Consider the following 19,834-nt stretch of genomic DNA (forward strand, 5'->3'; position numbering starts at 1 on the left):
ACCTTGACCTTTCACCACTCAAAATGTGCAGCTTCATGAGATACACATGCATGCCAAATATGAAGTTGCTATCTTCAATATAGCAAAAGTTATTGCAAAATGTTAAAGTTGGCGCAAACAGACAGACCAACAGACAGACCAACAGACAGGGCAAAAACAATATGTCCCCCACTACTATAGTGGGGGACATAAAAATGCCCCGCCTCATGGTGGCCATGTTTTTCATCCAACCGGCATCTTTTTCGAACTCGTCCAAGATATTAATAGGATGAATATTCTGACCAAGTTTCATGAAGATTTGAAAATAAATGTGGCCTCTAGAGTATTAACAAGATTTTACTAAAGCCATATAAGGAAAAATGCCCCGCCCCTTGGCAGCCATGTTTTTCAAGCAAAGGTTACCATTTTTGAACTCATCCAAGATATAAGTGGGACAAATCTTCTGAGCAAGTTTCATGAAGATCGGAAAATAAATGTGGCCTCTTGAGTGTTAACAAGGTTTAACTATAACCATATACATGTAAGGAAAAATGCCCCGCCCCCTGGCGGCCATGTTTTTTCAACCAACTAGCATCATTTTCGAACTCGTCCAAGATATTATTGGGATGAATCTTCTGACCAAGTTTCATGAAGATCAGACAATAAATGTGGCCTCTAGAGTGTTAACAAGATTTTACTAAAGCCATATAAGGAAAAATGCCCCGCCCCTTGGCAGCCATGTTTTTCAAGCAAACGTAACCATTTACGAACTCATCTAAGATATCATTGAAACCAATCTTCTGACCAAATTTCATGAAGATTGGACAATAAATGTGGCCTCTAAAGAGTGAACATGGCAAATGTTGACGTCGCACAACGGACAAAAGACGATCACAAAAGCTCACCATTAGCACGTTGTGCTCAGGTGAGCTAAAAAGACATATCACACAAGACTTTCGGTGAAGTATTTTTTATGCCGAACAATTTTTCGTAAAATTATGATGTTGAAGTCAATAAATGTGTCAAGTTAACAATGTTTTTAGAGAAATAACAATATTTCCTTAAGTCGACCTTACACCTATTTGTGGATAAAATACCTAGGCATATAATAAGAACCAATATTATTGAACTTAAGTACAGAAATGATGGGATCCCATTTACTATCATGTAAATTTAACCTTCGCAACTAAGAAATATTGGAATAGATTTATCTCTTGTGCCAAGGTCACCTAAACTACATAGCAATCTTTGAATGACTTTTCACCAAGCCCATTTGAACTTTACCACTAAGAAATGTATGAAAACCTTTTGATTCCAGGTTGTGTTTCTGCTTGTAAATCTGGAGTGTCTTCATCTTGCTGTCCCAGTACCGCTTGTCTCTGGTTTTGGCTTCAAAGTACCAGTATTTCTGTATTTGATATCAAGAATTAGTTAAACATTATAGATGTACACTGGAATGTGGTAAAAGACCATCATGGAAATAAGCTCTTGCTATTTATAAGTATCCTTTGTATAAGGAATAATGTCATTGTTATATTAATCCCATTAGTACTTTACATAATTATTTTACTTGTTAACTATCATTTTTGTATATAAATCTCTTATATGGCAACCAGTCTGTGTTATTTTAATCTCCATCAATATTTGCAAACGTTATGACTGACAAATAAATTGTAAAACAGTTTCATGATTATACATGTTTATGACCTTTAACCTCTTAGAGCGACCTTGACCTTTGGGGTAAGAATATGGTTGATAACAAGGCATGTATTCTTATGAGTCAGTGTGTACAATTTATGTAATGTTGGTGACAATCAGATGAAATCTGGTCGACTTAGAACAGGAACATAAGCAAACAGCCTTATAAGAAATTAAGGGTCATTTCTAGAAATTGCATCATGAGATTTCGCTAGCATTGATCTGGGTTCCCATTTTGTATGCTAATAAACATGTTGAAATACGGATGGACAGACAGCGCAAAAACTACATTATATGTCTCAATAAGGAGGAAACAAGAGCTTTCTCCATAAAAAAATGCTTTTTCGAAACCTAAACACGGATCCTAATTTCGAGGTCAAATGGTTCAAAATGTGTGTGCATATGGCAAGGCCTTGTCCATAAACACATGCATACCAAATATGAAGGTTACATCTCAAGCGACATAGAGGTTATTAAAATTTTTGAGCGGAAACGCAATTTTTTTTATGATTCAAGGGCCGTAACTTAGAAGTGCCTGGGAAAATTTGGCTGATTATCAAACTTAACCTAGATTTGTATTGCCTTAAACAGTTTTTATAAAGTTTGGTGAAGATCCGATGACAATTGCTCGAGTTATTGAGCGGAAACGAGAAACGAACTCAATTTTTCGATGATTCAAGGGCTGTAACTTAGGAGTGTCTAGGTCAATTGGCTGATTATCAAACTAGACATACAACTTATGACCTTACACATGTTCATGAAGTGTGGCAAAGATCCTATGACATTTGCTCGAGTTATTAAGCGGACACGAGAAAAAACGCAATATTTTAATGGTTCAAGAGCCGTAACTCAGGAGTGTCCAAGTCAATTCGGCCCATTATAGGACTTTACCTAGATGTTATTGAATTACACATTTTCATGAAGTTTGGTGAAGATCTGATGACAATTGCTCGAGTAATTGAGCGGAAGCGGAAAAAAAACAATGTGATGCTGATTCAAGGGCCGTAACTCAGGAGTGTTTTGGTCAATTTGGCTGATAATCGAACTTGACCTAAATCCTATAACCTTACACATGTTCATGAAGTGTGGCGAAGATCCTATGACATTTGCTCGACTTGTTGAGCGAAAACAAGACAAAAACCCAATTTTTCAATGATTCAAGGGACGTAACTCGAGAGTGTCTAGGTTAATTTGGCCGATAATCGAACTTGACCTAGATGTTATTGCCTTACACATTTTCATGAAGTTTGATCATGATCTGATGACAATTGCTTGAGTTATTGAGCGGAAACGAGAAAAAAAAACAATGTTATGATGATTCAAGGGCTGTAACTCAGGATTGTCTTGAGTCAATTTGGCCGATTATTGAACTTGACCTATTATGTCCTTACACAAGTTCATGATGTGTGGCGAAGATCCTATGACATTTGCTCGAGTTATTGAGCGGAAACGAGACCAAGGGCAATTTTCGAGATTCAATGGACGTAACTCAGGAGTGTCCGGGTCATTTTGGCTGATTATTGAACTTGAACTAGATGTTATTGCCTTACACAGTTTCAAGCAGTTTGGTGAAGATCTGATGACAATTGCTCTAGCTATTGAGCAGAAACGAGAACAAAAACAATTTTACAGTGTTTCAAGGGCCGTAACTCAGGAGTGTCACGGTCAATTTGGCTGATTATGGAACTTGGCCTACATCTTATGACCTTACACATGTTCATGAAGTGTGGCGAAGATCATAGGACATTTGCTTGACTTATTGAGCGGAAACGAGAAAAAAAGCAATTTTTTGATGATTCAAGGACCATAAGGATTGTCTGTGTCAATTTGGCCGATCTTCGAACTTGACCTAATGTTATTGCCTTACACATTTTCATGAAGTTTGGTGAAGATCCCATGACTTTTGCTGGAGTTATTGAGCGGAAACTATTCCGGACGGATGGACAGACTAACTAACGGACGGTGCGATTTTAATATGCCCCCAGAACATAGGCTCTGTGGGCATAAAAACATAAAAGCTTCGTTAAATTTCAACAAGACTATTGCCAAGCAATAGAATTCCCCTACCAACTCCACCATTGTCAAAAATTCCACCTGTCAGAATTTTTTATATAAATGTTGTCATAGCAACCAGAATTTTTTTAACTTATTGCAGGATCCAGAAAACCACCATTTTAAGCAGTATTTCTAGTCTATTTGTTGCCATAGCAACCATAATTTTTGACGTAGGAACAAAATGAAATGACTTTCATAATGTCCATATTTCCATCAATCTATGCTTTAAGTTTCATGGAAAAATATAAAGAACTTTCAAAGTTATCCCAGGATCCAGATAAGTGTGACAGACAGACTCACAGAGTGAAAACCATAAGTCCCCTAAAACCGGTAGGGTACTAATAAAAAAAAAACACCACGATTTCATGCAAGTAGAAGGCAATGTTAATTTTTTGGCAAAATCTTTGAATTAGAAAGATAAATCTTTAAACTTTGTTCACTCGTAGTTAGATCTGAATCGTTTAACAAGAGTGCCAAACTGTAACAAGATATGCCCGTTCGAAGGTTTTGGACACCATGCTCAATGCTTGAAATGCACTAAGTGACCTCAAGACCTAGATATTCACCCAGCATGACCCATATTTGAACTTGACCTAGATATCCTGTTAGATGTAACATCTGACAAAATTTGGTGAAGATCAGATGAAAACCACTTCAATTAGAGAGCGGACACCATGCTAAATGCTTGAAATGCACCATGTGACCTCCTGACCTCATTTTTGACCCGGCATGACCCATATTTGAACTTGACCTACATATCATCTAGACACAACTTATGACCAAATAAGGTGAAGATCATATGAAACCTACTTCAATTAGAGAGCAGACACGATGCTAAATGCTTGAAATGCACTTAGTAACTTCGTGACCTAGTTTTTGACCCAGCATGACCCATATTTGAACTTGACCTACACATCATCTAGACACAACCTCTGACCAAATTTGGTGAAGATCAGGTGAAAACTACTTCAATTGGAGAGCGGACACCATGTTTAATCCTTGAAATGCCCTTAGTGACCCTGTGACCTAGTTTTTGACCCGGCATGACCCATATTCAAACTTGACCTAGATATTGTCTAGACACAACTTCTGACCAAGTTTGGTGAAGATCGGATGAAAATTATATGAATTAGAGAGCGGACACTGCTGTGGACGCTGCACGCCCGCCAAGGGTGAAACTATAATACGTCCTGTTTTAAAAAAACGGGCGTTTAAAAAGACATATTGATCAAGGCAATCAAGCAATTCAACATAGTTTGAGTCTTTATTTCCATGTTTTATAAATGACATATGACATAGTTATACCCGTTTTTGAAGATGAGAAAGCTGTGCCCACTCCTTTTCAATGATGTCAATAATTTCATCGTTTGACAATGATCCATTCTGTAATTGTTCCAGCCACTCTTTTGAAAACCTTTTTTTAGAAAAAGGAATACAATGAAAATAACAAGTATTTTGTGACTATCCTTTACTGTTAATCGGTTACATTGCTGCCTGACCTACACAAGCAAACACTCATCATACATCTATTCTAATAAAGCCACAATAATGGTACAAAATGTGAAATTATTAATAATTAAACATAACAGACAATTACATGTCTACATAAATGTTTCATTGTTGTTGAAACTGCATCTTTGTTGACATTGTTTAATACAATGAACTATCCTTCAATTCAAAGTATTTATAAACACTGGCTTTGTTTATTTCCTTGTGTTGTGATTATTTTTAGCTTTTCATGAAAAGCTGTACTTCTTATGGCTGACTATGAAAGTTAATTCAGTATTTGGATAAAACAAAAGGGCCATGATTGCCCTGTATCGCTCCTCTGTTTTTTCTTTGCGAAAAAAACGTGCAATGCGCATGGGTTGAAATGTACTCAAGCATCTGACTTTCTCTTTCTATCCCTCGTCCCACTGTGGGTTTAAAGTTGGAAGGGTGAGCATTTTTATATATGGAAAAAGTTACTACCGTGTTAACTAAGCAGACTTAAAAGCATGGGAATTGTTGCACAGGTCCTTTGCTTATAACGTAGGTACATTTATCTCTCCAAAAGATATTGTTGTTCTTTCTATTTCACATATTTTTAGATGCTGAAGATCTAGTCTACGCATTTGATTTGAAACAGCTTCACAAGACCCATAGGAATCAAAATGCCTTAACCCTTTACCAAACGACACGTTTTAGACTTTCCCAATTTGAAAGCGGTTGCAGATGTCAATTAAATTAAAATGGAATATGAAGGAAATGATCAGGTAGGGTAGAAATAATTGTGATAAAAGGAGAAATTGCTCATCAACCCACACATCCCTAAGACCAACAGGCCTGAGAATATTATGATAATCTAAAGATTATTTCTTTATATTTATAAATGTATTTAATTAAGTAATACATTTGACTTCTAAGATCAATTCATAACTTATATAAAGAAAATTATAAAATGGTCAGAAATATATATGGATTGTTGAGCAATTAACAATCATATCCACAATTCTTGAGTCACGATTTACAAATGGAACAATGAATCATTAGTTATTAAAAAGCAGCATATACGATAGTTAAGAACGTTGCACTTCATTAATTTCAACACCTCTTGGATACAAAGTTTGAGTTTACCGTGCAGTATCATATATTGACTTTTCTTGAAATAATTATGTTCATGGAAGTTGTGTTTTAAAAATCAATAATATATTATTAAACTGGTTTAAACACTACAAAAAAGACATGAAATTAACATGTCATTCAAAATATTTTCATCCGGATATATGGTCACTTTTGACATAAAACCCGACTTTTTTCAGTTTGTAAGAAAAACATTCATAACACAACTTCTTACTTCAATGCCTTTGTAAGCAGTCACAATCTGACCTAAAATGGCACTAAATGACAGGGTTTTATCTCATGTTTACAAGATGTTGATGTTGTTGTTGGTCACAGCCGAACGGCCGCAGTAATCTCCATTGGTAAACGTCATATGTTCAGTTTTGTGACCCCCTGGGCCGGGTCAAATTTGAGCCCAGGGGAATGATTTGACAAATTTGGTAGAGGACTATTAAATATCACTACATACCAAATTTAGTAACCCTAGGCTCTATAATTAAGAACAAGAATGATTTTTAAAGTTTTCACACAATAGGCCTTATTTAAGCATATGTTCATTTTTGTGACCCCTGGGGCAAGGTCAAATTGTTCCCAGGGGCATAATTTGAACAAACAAAGTAGAGAACTATTTTATGTCACTACCAACCGAATTTGGTAAAAATAGGCCCAATGGTTATGGACAAGAAGATTTTAATAGTTTGCACAAAATGGACCCAATAAAAGCATATGTTCAATTTTGTGACCCCTGGGGAACGGTCAAATTTGATCCCAGGGGCTTAATTTGAACAAACTTGGTAGAGGACTATAAGATGTCATTACATACCAAATTTGTTAGCCCTATGCCATACAGTTATGGACAAGAAGATTTTTAAAGTTTGCACAAAATAGGCCTTATATAAGCAGTTTTTTTATTTTTTGACCCCCCCAGGGCAGGGTCAAATTTGACCCCAGTGGCATAATTTGAACAAACTTGGTAGAGGGCTATTAGATGTCACTACATACCAAATTTGGTAGCCCTAGGCCCAATGCTTTTTGAAGTAAAGATTTTTAAAGTTTTCACAAAATAGGCCTTATATAAGCAAATTTTCAATTTTTGATCCCCCCCCCCCCCCGAGGCAGGGTCAAATTTGACCCCAGGGGCATAATTTGAACAAACTTGGTAGAGGACTATAAGATGTTACTACATACCAAATTTAGAAGCCCTTGGCCCAATGGTTATGGACAGTTAGATTTTTAAAGTTTGCACAAAATAGGCCTTATATAAGCAAATGTTCAATTTTCGACCCCCAGGGCAGGGTCAAATTTGACCCCAGGGGAAAAATTTGAACAAACTTGGTAGAGGACTATAAGAAGTCACTACATAGCAAATTTGGTAGCCCTAGGCCCAATGGTTATCGACAATAAGATTTTTAAGTTTGCACAACATAGGCCTTATATAAGCAAATTTTCAATTTTTTAACACCCCGGGACAGGGTCAAATTTGACCCCAGGGGCATAATTTGAAAATAAACTTGGTAGAAGACTATAAGATGTCACTACATAGCAAATTTGGTAGCCCTAGGCCCAATGGTTATGGACAAGAAGATTTTTAAAGTTTGCACAAAATAGGCCTTATATAAGCAAATTTTCAATTTTATAACCCCCCGAGGCAGGTTCAAATTTGACCCCAGGGGCATAATTTGAATAAACTTGGTAGAGGACTATAAGACGTCACTACATACCAAATTTGGTAGCCCTAGGCCCAATGGTAATGGATAAGATTTTTTAAGTTTGCACAAAATAGGCCTTATATAAGCAAATTTTCAATTTTTTAATCCCCCGGGGCAGGGTCAAATTTGACCCCAGGGGCATAATTTGAAAAAACCTGGTAGAGAACTATAAGATGTCACTACATACTAAATTTGGTAGCCCTACGCCCAATGGTTATGGACAAGAAGATTTTTTAAGTTTGCACAAAATAGGCCTTATATAAGCAAATTTTCAATTTTTTGACCCCCCAGGGCAGGGTCAAATATAACCCCAGGGGCATAATTTGATCAAACTTGGTAGAGGACTATAAGATGTCACTACATAGCAAATTTGGTAGCCCTAGGCCCAATGGTTATGGACAAGACAAGAAGATTTTTTAAGTTTGCACAAAATAGGCCTAATATAAGCAAATTTTCAATTTTTTGACCCCCCGGGGTAGCCCTAGGCCCAATGGTTATGGAAAAGAAGATTTATAAAGTTTGCACAAAATAGGCCTTATATAAGAAAATTTTCAATTTTTTGACCCCCCCGGGGCAGGGTCAAATTTGACCCCAGGGGCATAATTTGAACAAATTTGAAAGAGGTTCACCACATGAACATTCCTAAGAAATTTCATCAGAATTGGACCAGTAGTTTAGTAGAAGAAGATGTTTAAAGAAAAAGTTAACGCACTGACGCACACACGACAGACACAGGACCATGACATAAGCCTCGCTAGCCTTTGGCCAGTGGAGCTAAAAAATCATTAATTACAAAATGCGCAAACAAAATTGTATCATGATACAAAACAAATTATCCAGTTTTGTAAACATATGTTACTTTGTTTATATGAAAATGCGGCTTCTCAATATGCCCAAGTATATATATATATATATATATATATATATATATATATGTCGTGTTCTGAGAAAACTGGTCATAATGCATGTGCGTAAAGTGTCGTCCCAGTTCAGGGACAACACTTTCCGCTTTTATGACATTTTTCGTTTAAATGAAGTCTCTCCTTAGCAAAAATCCAATTAAGGTGGAAAGTGTCGTCCCTGATTAGCCTGTGTGGACTGTATATTACGCACATGCATTATGCCCAGTGTTCTCAGAACAAGGCTCATATTTATACGCTTTCATAAAGTATATATTGGAAAACCCCAGAAATTGTTATATTACTTTTTATTAACCACAATAACACTATAATGATTGCAAACATTATCATTGTTTATCTACATTTTCTTTGACTTAAACTGGGCCACAAAGTGTGAACAACAAATAGAAATAGGTTTTGCAAATTTAAAGAAAATAATAAATATCACTTGTTCATAAAACATAATACATACATGTTAAATTCTTCTTTAGATTTTGATTGTTACTTTTCATTGATGCACCTGAAAGTTCCAATTTCAAGAAGATCCCTATTCCTGAAACATCTTGCTATAGAGGGTCATTATCAACACTGCAGTTTCAACCTATTTATTTAAGCTCAATTGCACCGAAAGCCTTATGCTTATTGAAACTCTCTTGCGTCCGTTTCCTGGGACTCAAACCAGTGATTGGTGTCTATTGGGGAAATCTTAAGAACGCTCACCTCCCACAATGAGGATCAAACCCCTCAGCATACATCATAGCGACTAAGTCACATCTACAGCAGTTTATAAACTAGACAGTAGTAACAAATATCATCGAAAGACCAAAGCTTGACGAGAACCTCAATACAATATCAAATATATAAAACTTTGGGCACTTGCGGTTTTACAGAATAAGAAGTGTTGCTATATAGGTTTTTTAAATCTATTTGACACCCTAAGAGCGGTTGGTTTTGACCCCATTGTCATGATTCAATGAAACTAAGTACACGATAAATAAATAATCTTAACCGCGCAATACCAGTATGACAAATCTAGCCATTTAAATTTCAGAGACATATAAGCCTTGTTCTGATAGAACTGGTCATAATGAATGTGTGTAAAGTGTCATCCCAGATTAGCCTGTGCAGTCCGCATAGGCTTATCTGGGACAACACTTTCGCTTTATGGTATTTTTGGTTTCAATGAAGTCTCTCCTTACTGAAAATCAAGTTTAGGCGTAAAGTATCGTCCCTGATTAGCCTGTACCGACTGCACAGGCTAATCTGGGATGACACTTTACGCACATGCATTAAGCCCAGTTTTCTCAGAACGCAACTCATATATATTTCCTACTTAGTCTAGAGTAAGACTAACAATGTAACAGAACTTAAGAAAAAGAGGCATAACTGTTAAATAAGACGATACATATTGCACATGCAGAACTTCATTTCATTTCAAAGCAAGACAGAAGGTCTTACAATGAAAAGTGTAGAATTCGATAGAAAAACAATGATGGATAGACCCCCAAGTACAACCCCTTAACTTGGTATCAGCGAGTATAATTATTAAAATTTAAAACGTTATATAAAACATGAAAATATTTAATAGCAACTTACCTCAGAAAAGAAGAATCTGGTTTGATTTCTTGAAAAAGGTCCTTTAGCGTTTGCTGACCTGAAATTGAAAACAAGAGTGCCAGTATGGCCCAAGATAGCTCAATAGAGTTCAAGACGCAAAACATATGTCAAAGATTTGACATTAACCTAGCTAGCTAGCCCTTTACTTCATGACATTCAGATACCTTTGTTCAGATATGGTCTAGACAAAACAGACTGGATCCAGTTTTAAACTAAGAAGAGATATCATGAAAACAAAAGTTCTGATGCAGGCTCTTATTCACCAAACAATTCTTGGAATCCCAAGACTAATCTAAGAATATAAAAAAAATCTTTAAATTAGAATATTCCAGAATGTCTTTAATTTTGAGTCAAACTTGGCATTAACCACTTCTATCTATGTCATTAATCTTGTAGAACATTATATTAATGACATTATCCTCAATGAGGGTCTGTATATATACAAAGGCTGGATGTATTATTCTTGGTTCTAACTCTATTATTTGTTCTGATGTATTTTTCTTGGTTCTAAGTCTATTCTTTGTTCTTAAGTCTAAGAATGGGTTTGTGCATACAGGCCCAAGTTTCATGAAGACTGGACTAAAATATGACTTCTAAATGTTCACAAGGCTACACTACAGGCATATGGGGAAAACTTCCCCTGGCGGCTGTCAGCTATGTTTGTTATAAATGTTTTTAATAAATGTGACCCTATCCCGCTTAATTGTTCCTGATTTATTTCCCAAATTAGCTGTGTTCTTCTGTTTTCAGGAATAGTGACATCGACCTTTGAAGCTGACGGCACTCAAGTTAAGTCTGCACTTTAACTTAATACTATAACAATCAAAAACCTCTATCCCAACTTAATATATTGAGGCTCCATTGTTAATTGTCGGATCGAGTTCTAAGTTAATATACCCCGGGTACTCTTAAGTATACTTAAGTTTACTCCGGGAACGGAAAATATACTAGAACATACCTGGGAATTCTAATGCTATATTGATCTGTGTCGTTGTTTTTTCAGATGTATTATGTGAATATTAATATTTTATGTCTGAATTTTGTAAAATGGCCTCTATTTTATCAATAATCCTACTCAAAATAGAATGTTGAGGCAGATTTTATTCAAAAAAAAAATTGTTTCGTAGTCTGTAGCGCATTTTACGACACCGGATTTAGGGTGGGAACAAAACTCTGATGAAGTCAAAATCGGTCGGATAGGTTTAAGTATATTTAACGTACCCAGGGTACATTAAGTATACTTAAGAGTACCCAGGGTACATGTTAGTAGTACCCCGAGTCGAAAATTAAACAATCAAGCTATATTGAGTGGTAACAAAGTTGTTTTCTTTTTTTTCCATACATTGATCTTGACATGACTGTTGCCAAACAAAGTTTTATCAAGAAAGGTCCATTAAAAACCCTATTTTGTAACCAGGATTTTCAACTTTGTAATAGAATTTATTCTAGCATTTCTGGATTATTTACAATGATTCACTTAAGCTGTATAAGGAACACTGCTCCGCTTACACCGCCAAAAACCTGGTTGCCAGCTTTTCAACATATGTGAATCACTTTTCAAATCCGATGATATATAATTAAACAAATGTTCCTATCATAAGTTTCATAAAGATTGGGAAAAAGATACTTCTGGAGTATTCATAAGCTCTATGATTAATCTGGAAAAGTGAACTAGAGTTTGACTGCAGGTGACCCAGTTTCAAACTAAGCCGAGATATCATTGGGAAAAGGTCCTGACTAAGTTTCATGAAGATTGGACTATAATTGAGTAATTTTCTGAGAAAACTGGGCATAATGCATGTGCGTAAAGTATCGTCCCAGACTGCACAGGCTAATCAGGAACTACATTTTCCGCTTTTATGACATTTTTCGTATAAATAAAGTCTCTTCAAATCAACAATCCAATTTAGGCGAAAAGTGTCTTCCCTGATTAGCCTGTGCAGACTGCACAGGCTAATCTGGGACGACACTTTACGCACATGCATTATGCCCAGTTTTCTCAGAACACGAGTCAATTGAGTCCTCAAGAGTGCTCACAAGGTAAATGTTAACCATGAACAAACGACAATAGGTGATAACTCACCATTAGCACATAGTGCACAGGTACTCAACAAGACATATTTCCAATGAAATTGTTGCAATACCTATAAAGCATATTGTTTGGCACCCTCATTTTGTTTAATTATTGCCCACAAACTATATGCCATATTTCTGGGCAATCCCATTATAGTGTGTTTTCTGGCTTTTTCAACTCACTTTCTAACGGTTGACCTAACTCTATTTGAGTGTTCTCCTGCATTCCACAGTGACCATTCTCTTCCAGACCAGCTTCCTCGTACCTCTGGACAAATATGAAAAATAATGTGAATTTGGAAAAGTTTAGTAAAGTTACTATTTAAAATATGTGTAAAACTTACATATAACATGCACATTTTCACAGCTGAAGAATGAGATTATTTCAATTAACTATCAGTATTTCTTGTAATATACAGTTTAGCTATCAGATTTAATGTATTTAAACAGCATAACCATGCTTTTAACAGACAAAGATAAGAATACCTGCTTCTCCTGTTCTGGAAGAAAATGCCACATTAAACTTAGCCTCCGTTGAACATCAAGCAAAGTCATTTGAGGGTTCTTCCGTAAAACACTTGCGCGGTTTACCTTGACAAATCTGATTTAAGAAAACAAAAACAAAAATTCACCACAACTAATACAATATCTGAGGTTAATATATATATGCATAATATCAAGTCGGCATTGCAGAGAGGATATAGTGTTGGCCTAGCAGTGCTCCCTGGAGTCACAGTTTGGATCACCACTGTGGGAGCGTTCTTTAGTCACGGTACGTACAAAGAAAACCCACTCGAGAGCATTTGGATGCATTTTAAATCAGAAGTTTTACCATATGAAAGAACCAACGAAAAATATTTAAGTTAAAACTTTGATTTCCAAAGCTATTATTTTGTAGAAAGCTTTTCTGCACCCTATTACTGTACTATGGATTGGAAGATTTTTAATTTCAGGGCAGAAATGTAAACCAAGAGGAGCCAGTTTGACAATCATAAGAACTTCATTGCAATCTCAATATTGTATTAGATGGTCAATAATATTGCTTACCTTAAAAATGCAGAAATAGGGGGCTCGGTTGAATCAGGGGACTTGAAAATTATTACATCTCTTAGCAGGTCGACTTTCCTTTTCTGCAAAGAAAAAAAAAGGTGGCAAATTTGCATAATCTGCAAAGGAGACTTCTAATTATTTAATATGAAAAGAAATTATCAATAATTACAGTTCACATGTTGCTATTTTGCACAGACAATTCAGTTATACAGCTTATATGGTGTTTGTGTCTTTTTCAAAAAAAGAAATTAAGCAAAAAGCTCTAAACAAATAGGTAGAGATGATTTCAATCATAAGTCGATAACCTAGGAAAGTCAATGCCCCAAACATATAAATTCGATAACCTAGGAAAGTCAATGCCCCCAAAATATAAATTAGAGGTTTAGTCACAAAACAGACAAATACACCTGTCGTGTTTTGTCAGCTATGTTCAAGGGCAAAGATCAAAGAAGTGTGTTGACAATAAACTGGTCTTAAACATCTACCTTTAATACCGAGAACATTCTTATAATTTCAATATAATCACTTGAAAAATGTGAAAGACATTAGCTCCAAAAAATTATGTGAACTAACTTACCAACTCGCTGAGAAGTATTCGAGGTAAACATATGCACGTCACAAAGGAAAAGCAAGAAACTCTATAATTTTACAAAGAGATACCTTTTTCCTGACAGAATGACAATTTGAAGAGACTGAAGACTAACCTTTGAGTTGTTGTCAGCCATACTGGCTTTCATAGAACCTGAAACAACACAAGTGATTATTGGCATTCCATTCTAATAAATTTCATAATATTGACGGCTGTGTATTTGTATCCTAAAACAACACTATTCCATTCTAATAAATTTCATTATATTGACGGCTGTGTAAATATAAGTAAACAGACAATTAAGGAATACAAATTAAAACTAAAGTAAACCTTCATGCCTTATTCTTCAGTCTAAAAATGCCATCTATCTAAATGATATTTCAGAGAAGCAAATGTTATATCACACTCAGAGCTAAAGTGGAAATGGCTATATGTGCAAACAGCATAAAACCAGAACAGCCTGCGAGTAACTCGCAGTCTGTTTGGGTTTTATGCTGTTTGCTGCAAATCAGTATCTAAGGTTTGGAATTGGAGATGAAGCCTTAAAAAAACTTGAATCTAGTAAGAAAGATCTTAAATGAAATTTCAGTGACTACAAATACGTCAAAATATGTATCTAAGTGGTAAAGGGATAAGTTTCGATATCAGTAACAACTGTGTCTATCTAGGGCCTGTATCCAGCAATTTGTTCTTAGACTTATAATAATGAAGCCAAACTTGGACCTAAGAAATTGTCTTTGAGACTTGTATTAAATGCAGGCAGCGAAAGGTGCAAATGTCATTACCAAATGTTCTCAAAGAAGATGTTATTAGCAATATCAATGCCATGTTAGACTCAGAATTAAAAAACTTTTCCATCATAACAGTTTTAAAACTAATTATTATTTTCAGAATTGAGTCTAAGGGTTGGTTTGGTTACATAGACCTAGACCAATTACAATAGTGCCAAATCCCCGGCGATATGTGTTTGCTTGTATAACAACATTTGTTTTAGCATTCTTTTAAACCTAAATGCAGATTTCGAAACCTAAACACGGACCCTAAGTTGAAGGTCATGGTCACAGGGGTCAAAACTGTTGTGCCTGTGGAAAAGTCTTGTCCATATACACATGCATACCAAATATGAAGGTTATATCTCAAGGGACATAGAAGTTATAAGCATTTTTAGAAACCTAGACGCAGATTTTGAAACCTTAACGCAGACCCTAAGTTCAAGGTCAAGGTCACAGGGGTCAAAATTTGTGTGAGTATGGAAAGGCCTTGTCCATATACACATGCATACCAAATATGAAGGTTATATCTCAAGGGACATAGAAGTTATGAGCATTTTTCGAAACCTAAACGCAGATTACGAAACCTAAACGCAGACCCTAAGTTCAACGTCAAGGTCACAGGGGTCAACATTTTTGTGCGTATGGAAAGGCCTTGTCCATATACACATGCATACCAAATATGAAGGTTATATCTCAAGGCACATAGAAGTTATGAGCATTTTTTGAAACCTAAACGCAAAGTGTGACGGAAGGACAGACAGACGGACGGACAGTCGGATCACTATATGCCCTCCTTCGGGGTCATAAAAATAAATAAATAAAATAAAGGGAATTAATTCAAAAACTACATCCGTAAGAGTTATATTCATGTTCACTGCACTTCTCCTAGTTGCCATCTGTTTATATTTCTGGTTTCAAGTAAATCCCTTCAGTAGATTTAGAGTTATGCTCCGGACAAACATTTACTTTGAAAATAAATAAAGGGAGATAATTCCAAAACTAAGGTAGATAGAGTTATGGTTCTTAGTCACTGCACTTCTCCTACTTGCCATCTGTTTATATTTCAAGTTTCAAGTAAATCCCTTCAATAGATTTAGAGTAATGCTCCGGCAAAAAATTTACTTTGAAATTAAATAAAGGGAGATAATTCACAAACTAAGGTAGATAGAGTTACGGTTCTTAGTCACTGCACTTCTCTTACTTGCCTTCTGTTTATATTTTAAGTTTCAAGTAAATCCCTTCAGTAAATTTAGAGTAATGCTCCGGACAAAAATTAACTTTGAAATTATATAAAAGGGGAGATAATTCAAAAACAGGACAAAAATTTACTTTGAAATTATATAAAAGGGGAAATAATTCAAAAACTAAGGTAGATAGAGTTATGGTTCTTGGTAACTGCACTTCTCCTAGTTGCCATCTGTTTATATTTGAAGTTTCAAGTAAATCCCTTCAGTAGATTTAGAGTAATGCTCCGGACAAAATTTTTACGTTGAAATTATATAAAAGGGGAGATAATTAAAAAACTAAGGTAGATAGAGTTATGGTTCTAGGTCACTGCACTTCTCCTAGTTGCCATCTGTTTATATTCTAAGTTAAAAGTAAATCCATCAAATAGATTTGGAGTTATGCTCTGGACAAAGTTTCAGACAGAAGGACGGACGCACAGATGCACAGACGGACAGGGACTATTACTATATCCCCTCCGAATTTTTTTTGGCTGGGATAATAAAGGTCCGTAAAATGTGATGATCCGTAATTATTACTGATTTTTAAATATTTTTTGCCTATTTTATTATAAAGGTTATCAAAAAATATTATATATACATGTATGCTATTGGACATTACCATAAAAAAATGAGCAATACAACTTGTTTTGAGCTCAAAATAGATTGTCCTCCCAGTCAATTGTGTTTAAAAACAATCAGTTTATTTACATCGCTGTTTACTCAATCATGCCGAGCGATTCCAAGCCGGTTTTCCGATAACAAATTTTGATTGGTTGGCACAAGACATTTTGTATCTGGTGCAAAGTCGCAATTACAATCAAGGCAAAAGTGAAATCAAGTAAATGAAACATACCGGTATATAAAAACAAGTTTGCATGATGCAATTCCATGTAAAACAAAATACATGTATTGTACAACACCAAAATATCTTACAGAACTCATGTTTTCTTTCTTTGATTACAAGGGTATTGTGTTGTTTGTACTACATGTATGTCATCAATATATGCATACTTTACGAAAGAAGCCGAGGAACATCAGAGATAGAGAAAATGTACGGAAATTGCTTAGTTGTTAACATTTCTTCAAGTTATGAAACAGGTATACCTTTCATAATTCTTGACAACGTTGCACCTTACATTACTACTAAGTAAATTGATGTGACAAACCACACATGCTGACAATGAGGACAAAACAAGAATATCAGTGAAACTGATGGATGCTTCCCAATTTATGCGCTTTGTCAATGTATGTGTTAATAAACACCTAAAATATCTATTAGCCTCGGTGACCTTGACCCCAGAGACCTAAAACCTCATCAAAAGGTAGAGGTCCATGCAAGGTACCTACATGCCAAATATGAAAGCAATTGGTTAAGTATTGAAGGCCCTATGAGAAACGGTAGCAAAAGTGTGACAGAAGGAAGTCTATTATTAGCCTCGGTGACCTTGACCTTGACCCCAGTGACCTCAAACCTCATCAAAAGGTAGAGGTCCATGCAAGGTTCCTACATGCCAAATATGAAAGCGATTGGTAAAGTATTGAAGGCGTATGAGAAACGGTAGCACAAGTGTGACAGAAGGAAGGTACACGGAACTACAAACTGGCAACTATATGCTCCACCAAAAATATTTTCGGGGAGCATAAAAACACTTACCAGACTTTGGAAGTGCAACAACAATTGGTTCAACTTGAAGATCAGGCATGCTTTTTGTGCCTTCTATTAGACTGATTGAAAGTCCGGAGTCATCAATATCATCTGATGGTACAGGATTCTTTTTGAAATCTGTAAAATTGAGAACCGTAACTTGGTCATATAACAGTTTATCTGGTCTGAAACATTGTCATTAATCTTGCTAATTATTACCACAAAGGAAAATATTAGTGACGTCTGTACCCGTCTAAATAACCCAAAGGTCAAGGTCACACTTAGAGGTCACAAGTCGAATTCGGCCATAAACATATTGTTTGAGACATAAGAAGTGTTAACAAACAAAAGTGGAATGTATGGGCATCCATGCCCTATAAATACACGTCTTGTTTACACTATTTATAGTAGCAATATTATTTAAAATGTTTCATTCCCCCAAAAATAGGCTTTTCATATTAAGACTCTTGGCATTTCCAAGAAATCCGACAATTTCTTGTTTGAATTAACAAGAAGAAATTAATATGCATATAAATCCAAATACCATCAAATGACAGCGTCTCTTCAGGGGGTTTCAACTGATTTTTAATCGCTGCATATGACTCTGTTTCCTTGGATTCCCCGATGTCATTGCTACAGCCATTATTGTCTTCCTGTGCAGCATCCAGGTATCTCTAAGAGAAAGGCAAGAAAGAATCATGTGTTACATATGTTGAATTTCGCAAAAATGATAAAAAAAATCAAAAATACCATTTGTTTATGATGTTCCTTACTATATTCATTTAAATTGAATGCTCTAGGTAAATAAATTATTACTTAACCTGTTTCCACTCAGATGCAAATGAATACTTGCTAATTTGATAATGCTTAGAGTGCAGGTCGAAAGGGGACATATAAAGACAAGCATACCTTCTTCTCCTGTTCTGGAAGCAAATGCCACTTTAAACTCATTTTGCATGTCTGCGGATTCCATGTAATGTCTTCATTCCACCCACAGTAAGGCCCTCGGTTTTCTTTCATAAATCTTGTTAAAGAAGAAAAAACGCATACAATTACTTTAAAAAGCATAAGATCTGACATATATTGCAATTAAAATTATATTGTTTATTTTTAATTGCACTTTTGACATGAATATATTATAAACATGAGTTAATGTAATTGTAATTTGAATATTAATAATTAACATTTCATTGTCTATCACTATTTAATTAATGAAACCTAGACATTGTTGTTTCTTTCAACATGAAATGAATTAAAAATTGAAATTTCCAAAAAAAGCTTTTCAAAAACAAGCCCTGAACAAACATAAGTGAATTTACTTACATAATATTTGTGAAAGTTACTTTTAAGCCAACTCCTGGATTGCCTGTTACAAATTAATCATGAATTGTTTAACATTTTCCATATTGATTACCTTAAAAATGCAGAGAACATAGGAATCTGTGCATTTGGGTTTTCATCTCCTAGTCTGTCAAGATTCTGATCCTGCAATAAATTTTGCAACTCCTTATCAGTGACTTTTCCCAGTTGTCAACCTTATAAACAAGGCTCACATGCCATCGAAGTTTAACTCTTTCAGTGCTGGAACCGAATTTTTAAGGCCTTTGCAAGCAGTTTGGATCCAGATGAGACGCCACAGAATGTGGCATCTCATCAGGATCCAAACTGTTTGCTATTCTGATAGTATTCTTAGAAAAAAATCAAAGAAAATGCTAATTTTAGAAATTCAGCAGACAACATTTTTGCAGACGACAAATTTCCCAGCATGCAAAGGGTTAATGTAAGTGTTCTGTGCTGCTTTTGTGATATTTGTGTAATAAATGTGATTTCCGACATAGCTGTGTAACCCTTGTGATACTGAATACATCTCACCCAAGACATTATTGGAACAAATGTTCTGCCCAAGTTTGAAAATACGGA

At 35.5% G+C, this 19,834-nt stretch overlaps 1 protein-coding gene across 1 annotated transcript in view; it reads right to left on the reverse strand.

Moving 5' to 3' along the window:
* Nucleotides 1-19,834, reverse strand: part of LOC127831778 (uncharacterized) — a 210,853-nt gene that overhangs the window by 180,507 nt on the left and 10,512 nt on the right. The window contains exons 5-14 of the mRNA XM_052356844.1: nt 19,329-19,399; nt 18,824-18,938; nt 18,459-18,588; nt 17,924-18,052; nt 14,386-14,423; nt 13,679-13,761; nt 13,118-13,232; nt 12,815-12,899; nt 10,538-10,595; nt 5,038-5,146 (exon numbers count right to left, since the gene is read on the reverse strand). Coding sequence (XP_052212804.1) covers nt 5,038-5,146; nt 10,538-10,595; nt 12,815-12,899; nt 13,118-13,232; nt 13,679-13,761; nt 14,386-14,423; nt 17,924-18,052; nt 18,459-18,588; nt 18,824-18,938; nt 19,329-19,399 — 933 coding nt within the window. The remainder of the gene's footprint in view (nt 1-5,037; nt 5,147-10,537; nt 10,596-12,814; nt 12,900-13,117; nt 13,233-13,678; nt 13,762-14,385; nt 14,424-17,923; nt 18,053-18,458; nt 18,589-18,823; nt 18,939-19,328; nt 19,400-19,834) is intronic.

Source organism: Dreissena polymorpha, chromosome 5, assembly GCF_020536995.1.
Source record: "Dreissena polymorpha isolate Duluth1 chromosome 5, UMN_Dpol_1.0, whole genome shotgun sequence".
Classification (NCBI taxonomy): domain Eukaryota; kingdom Metazoa; phylum Mollusca; class Bivalvia; order Myida; family Dreissenidae; genus Dreissena; species Dreissena polymorpha.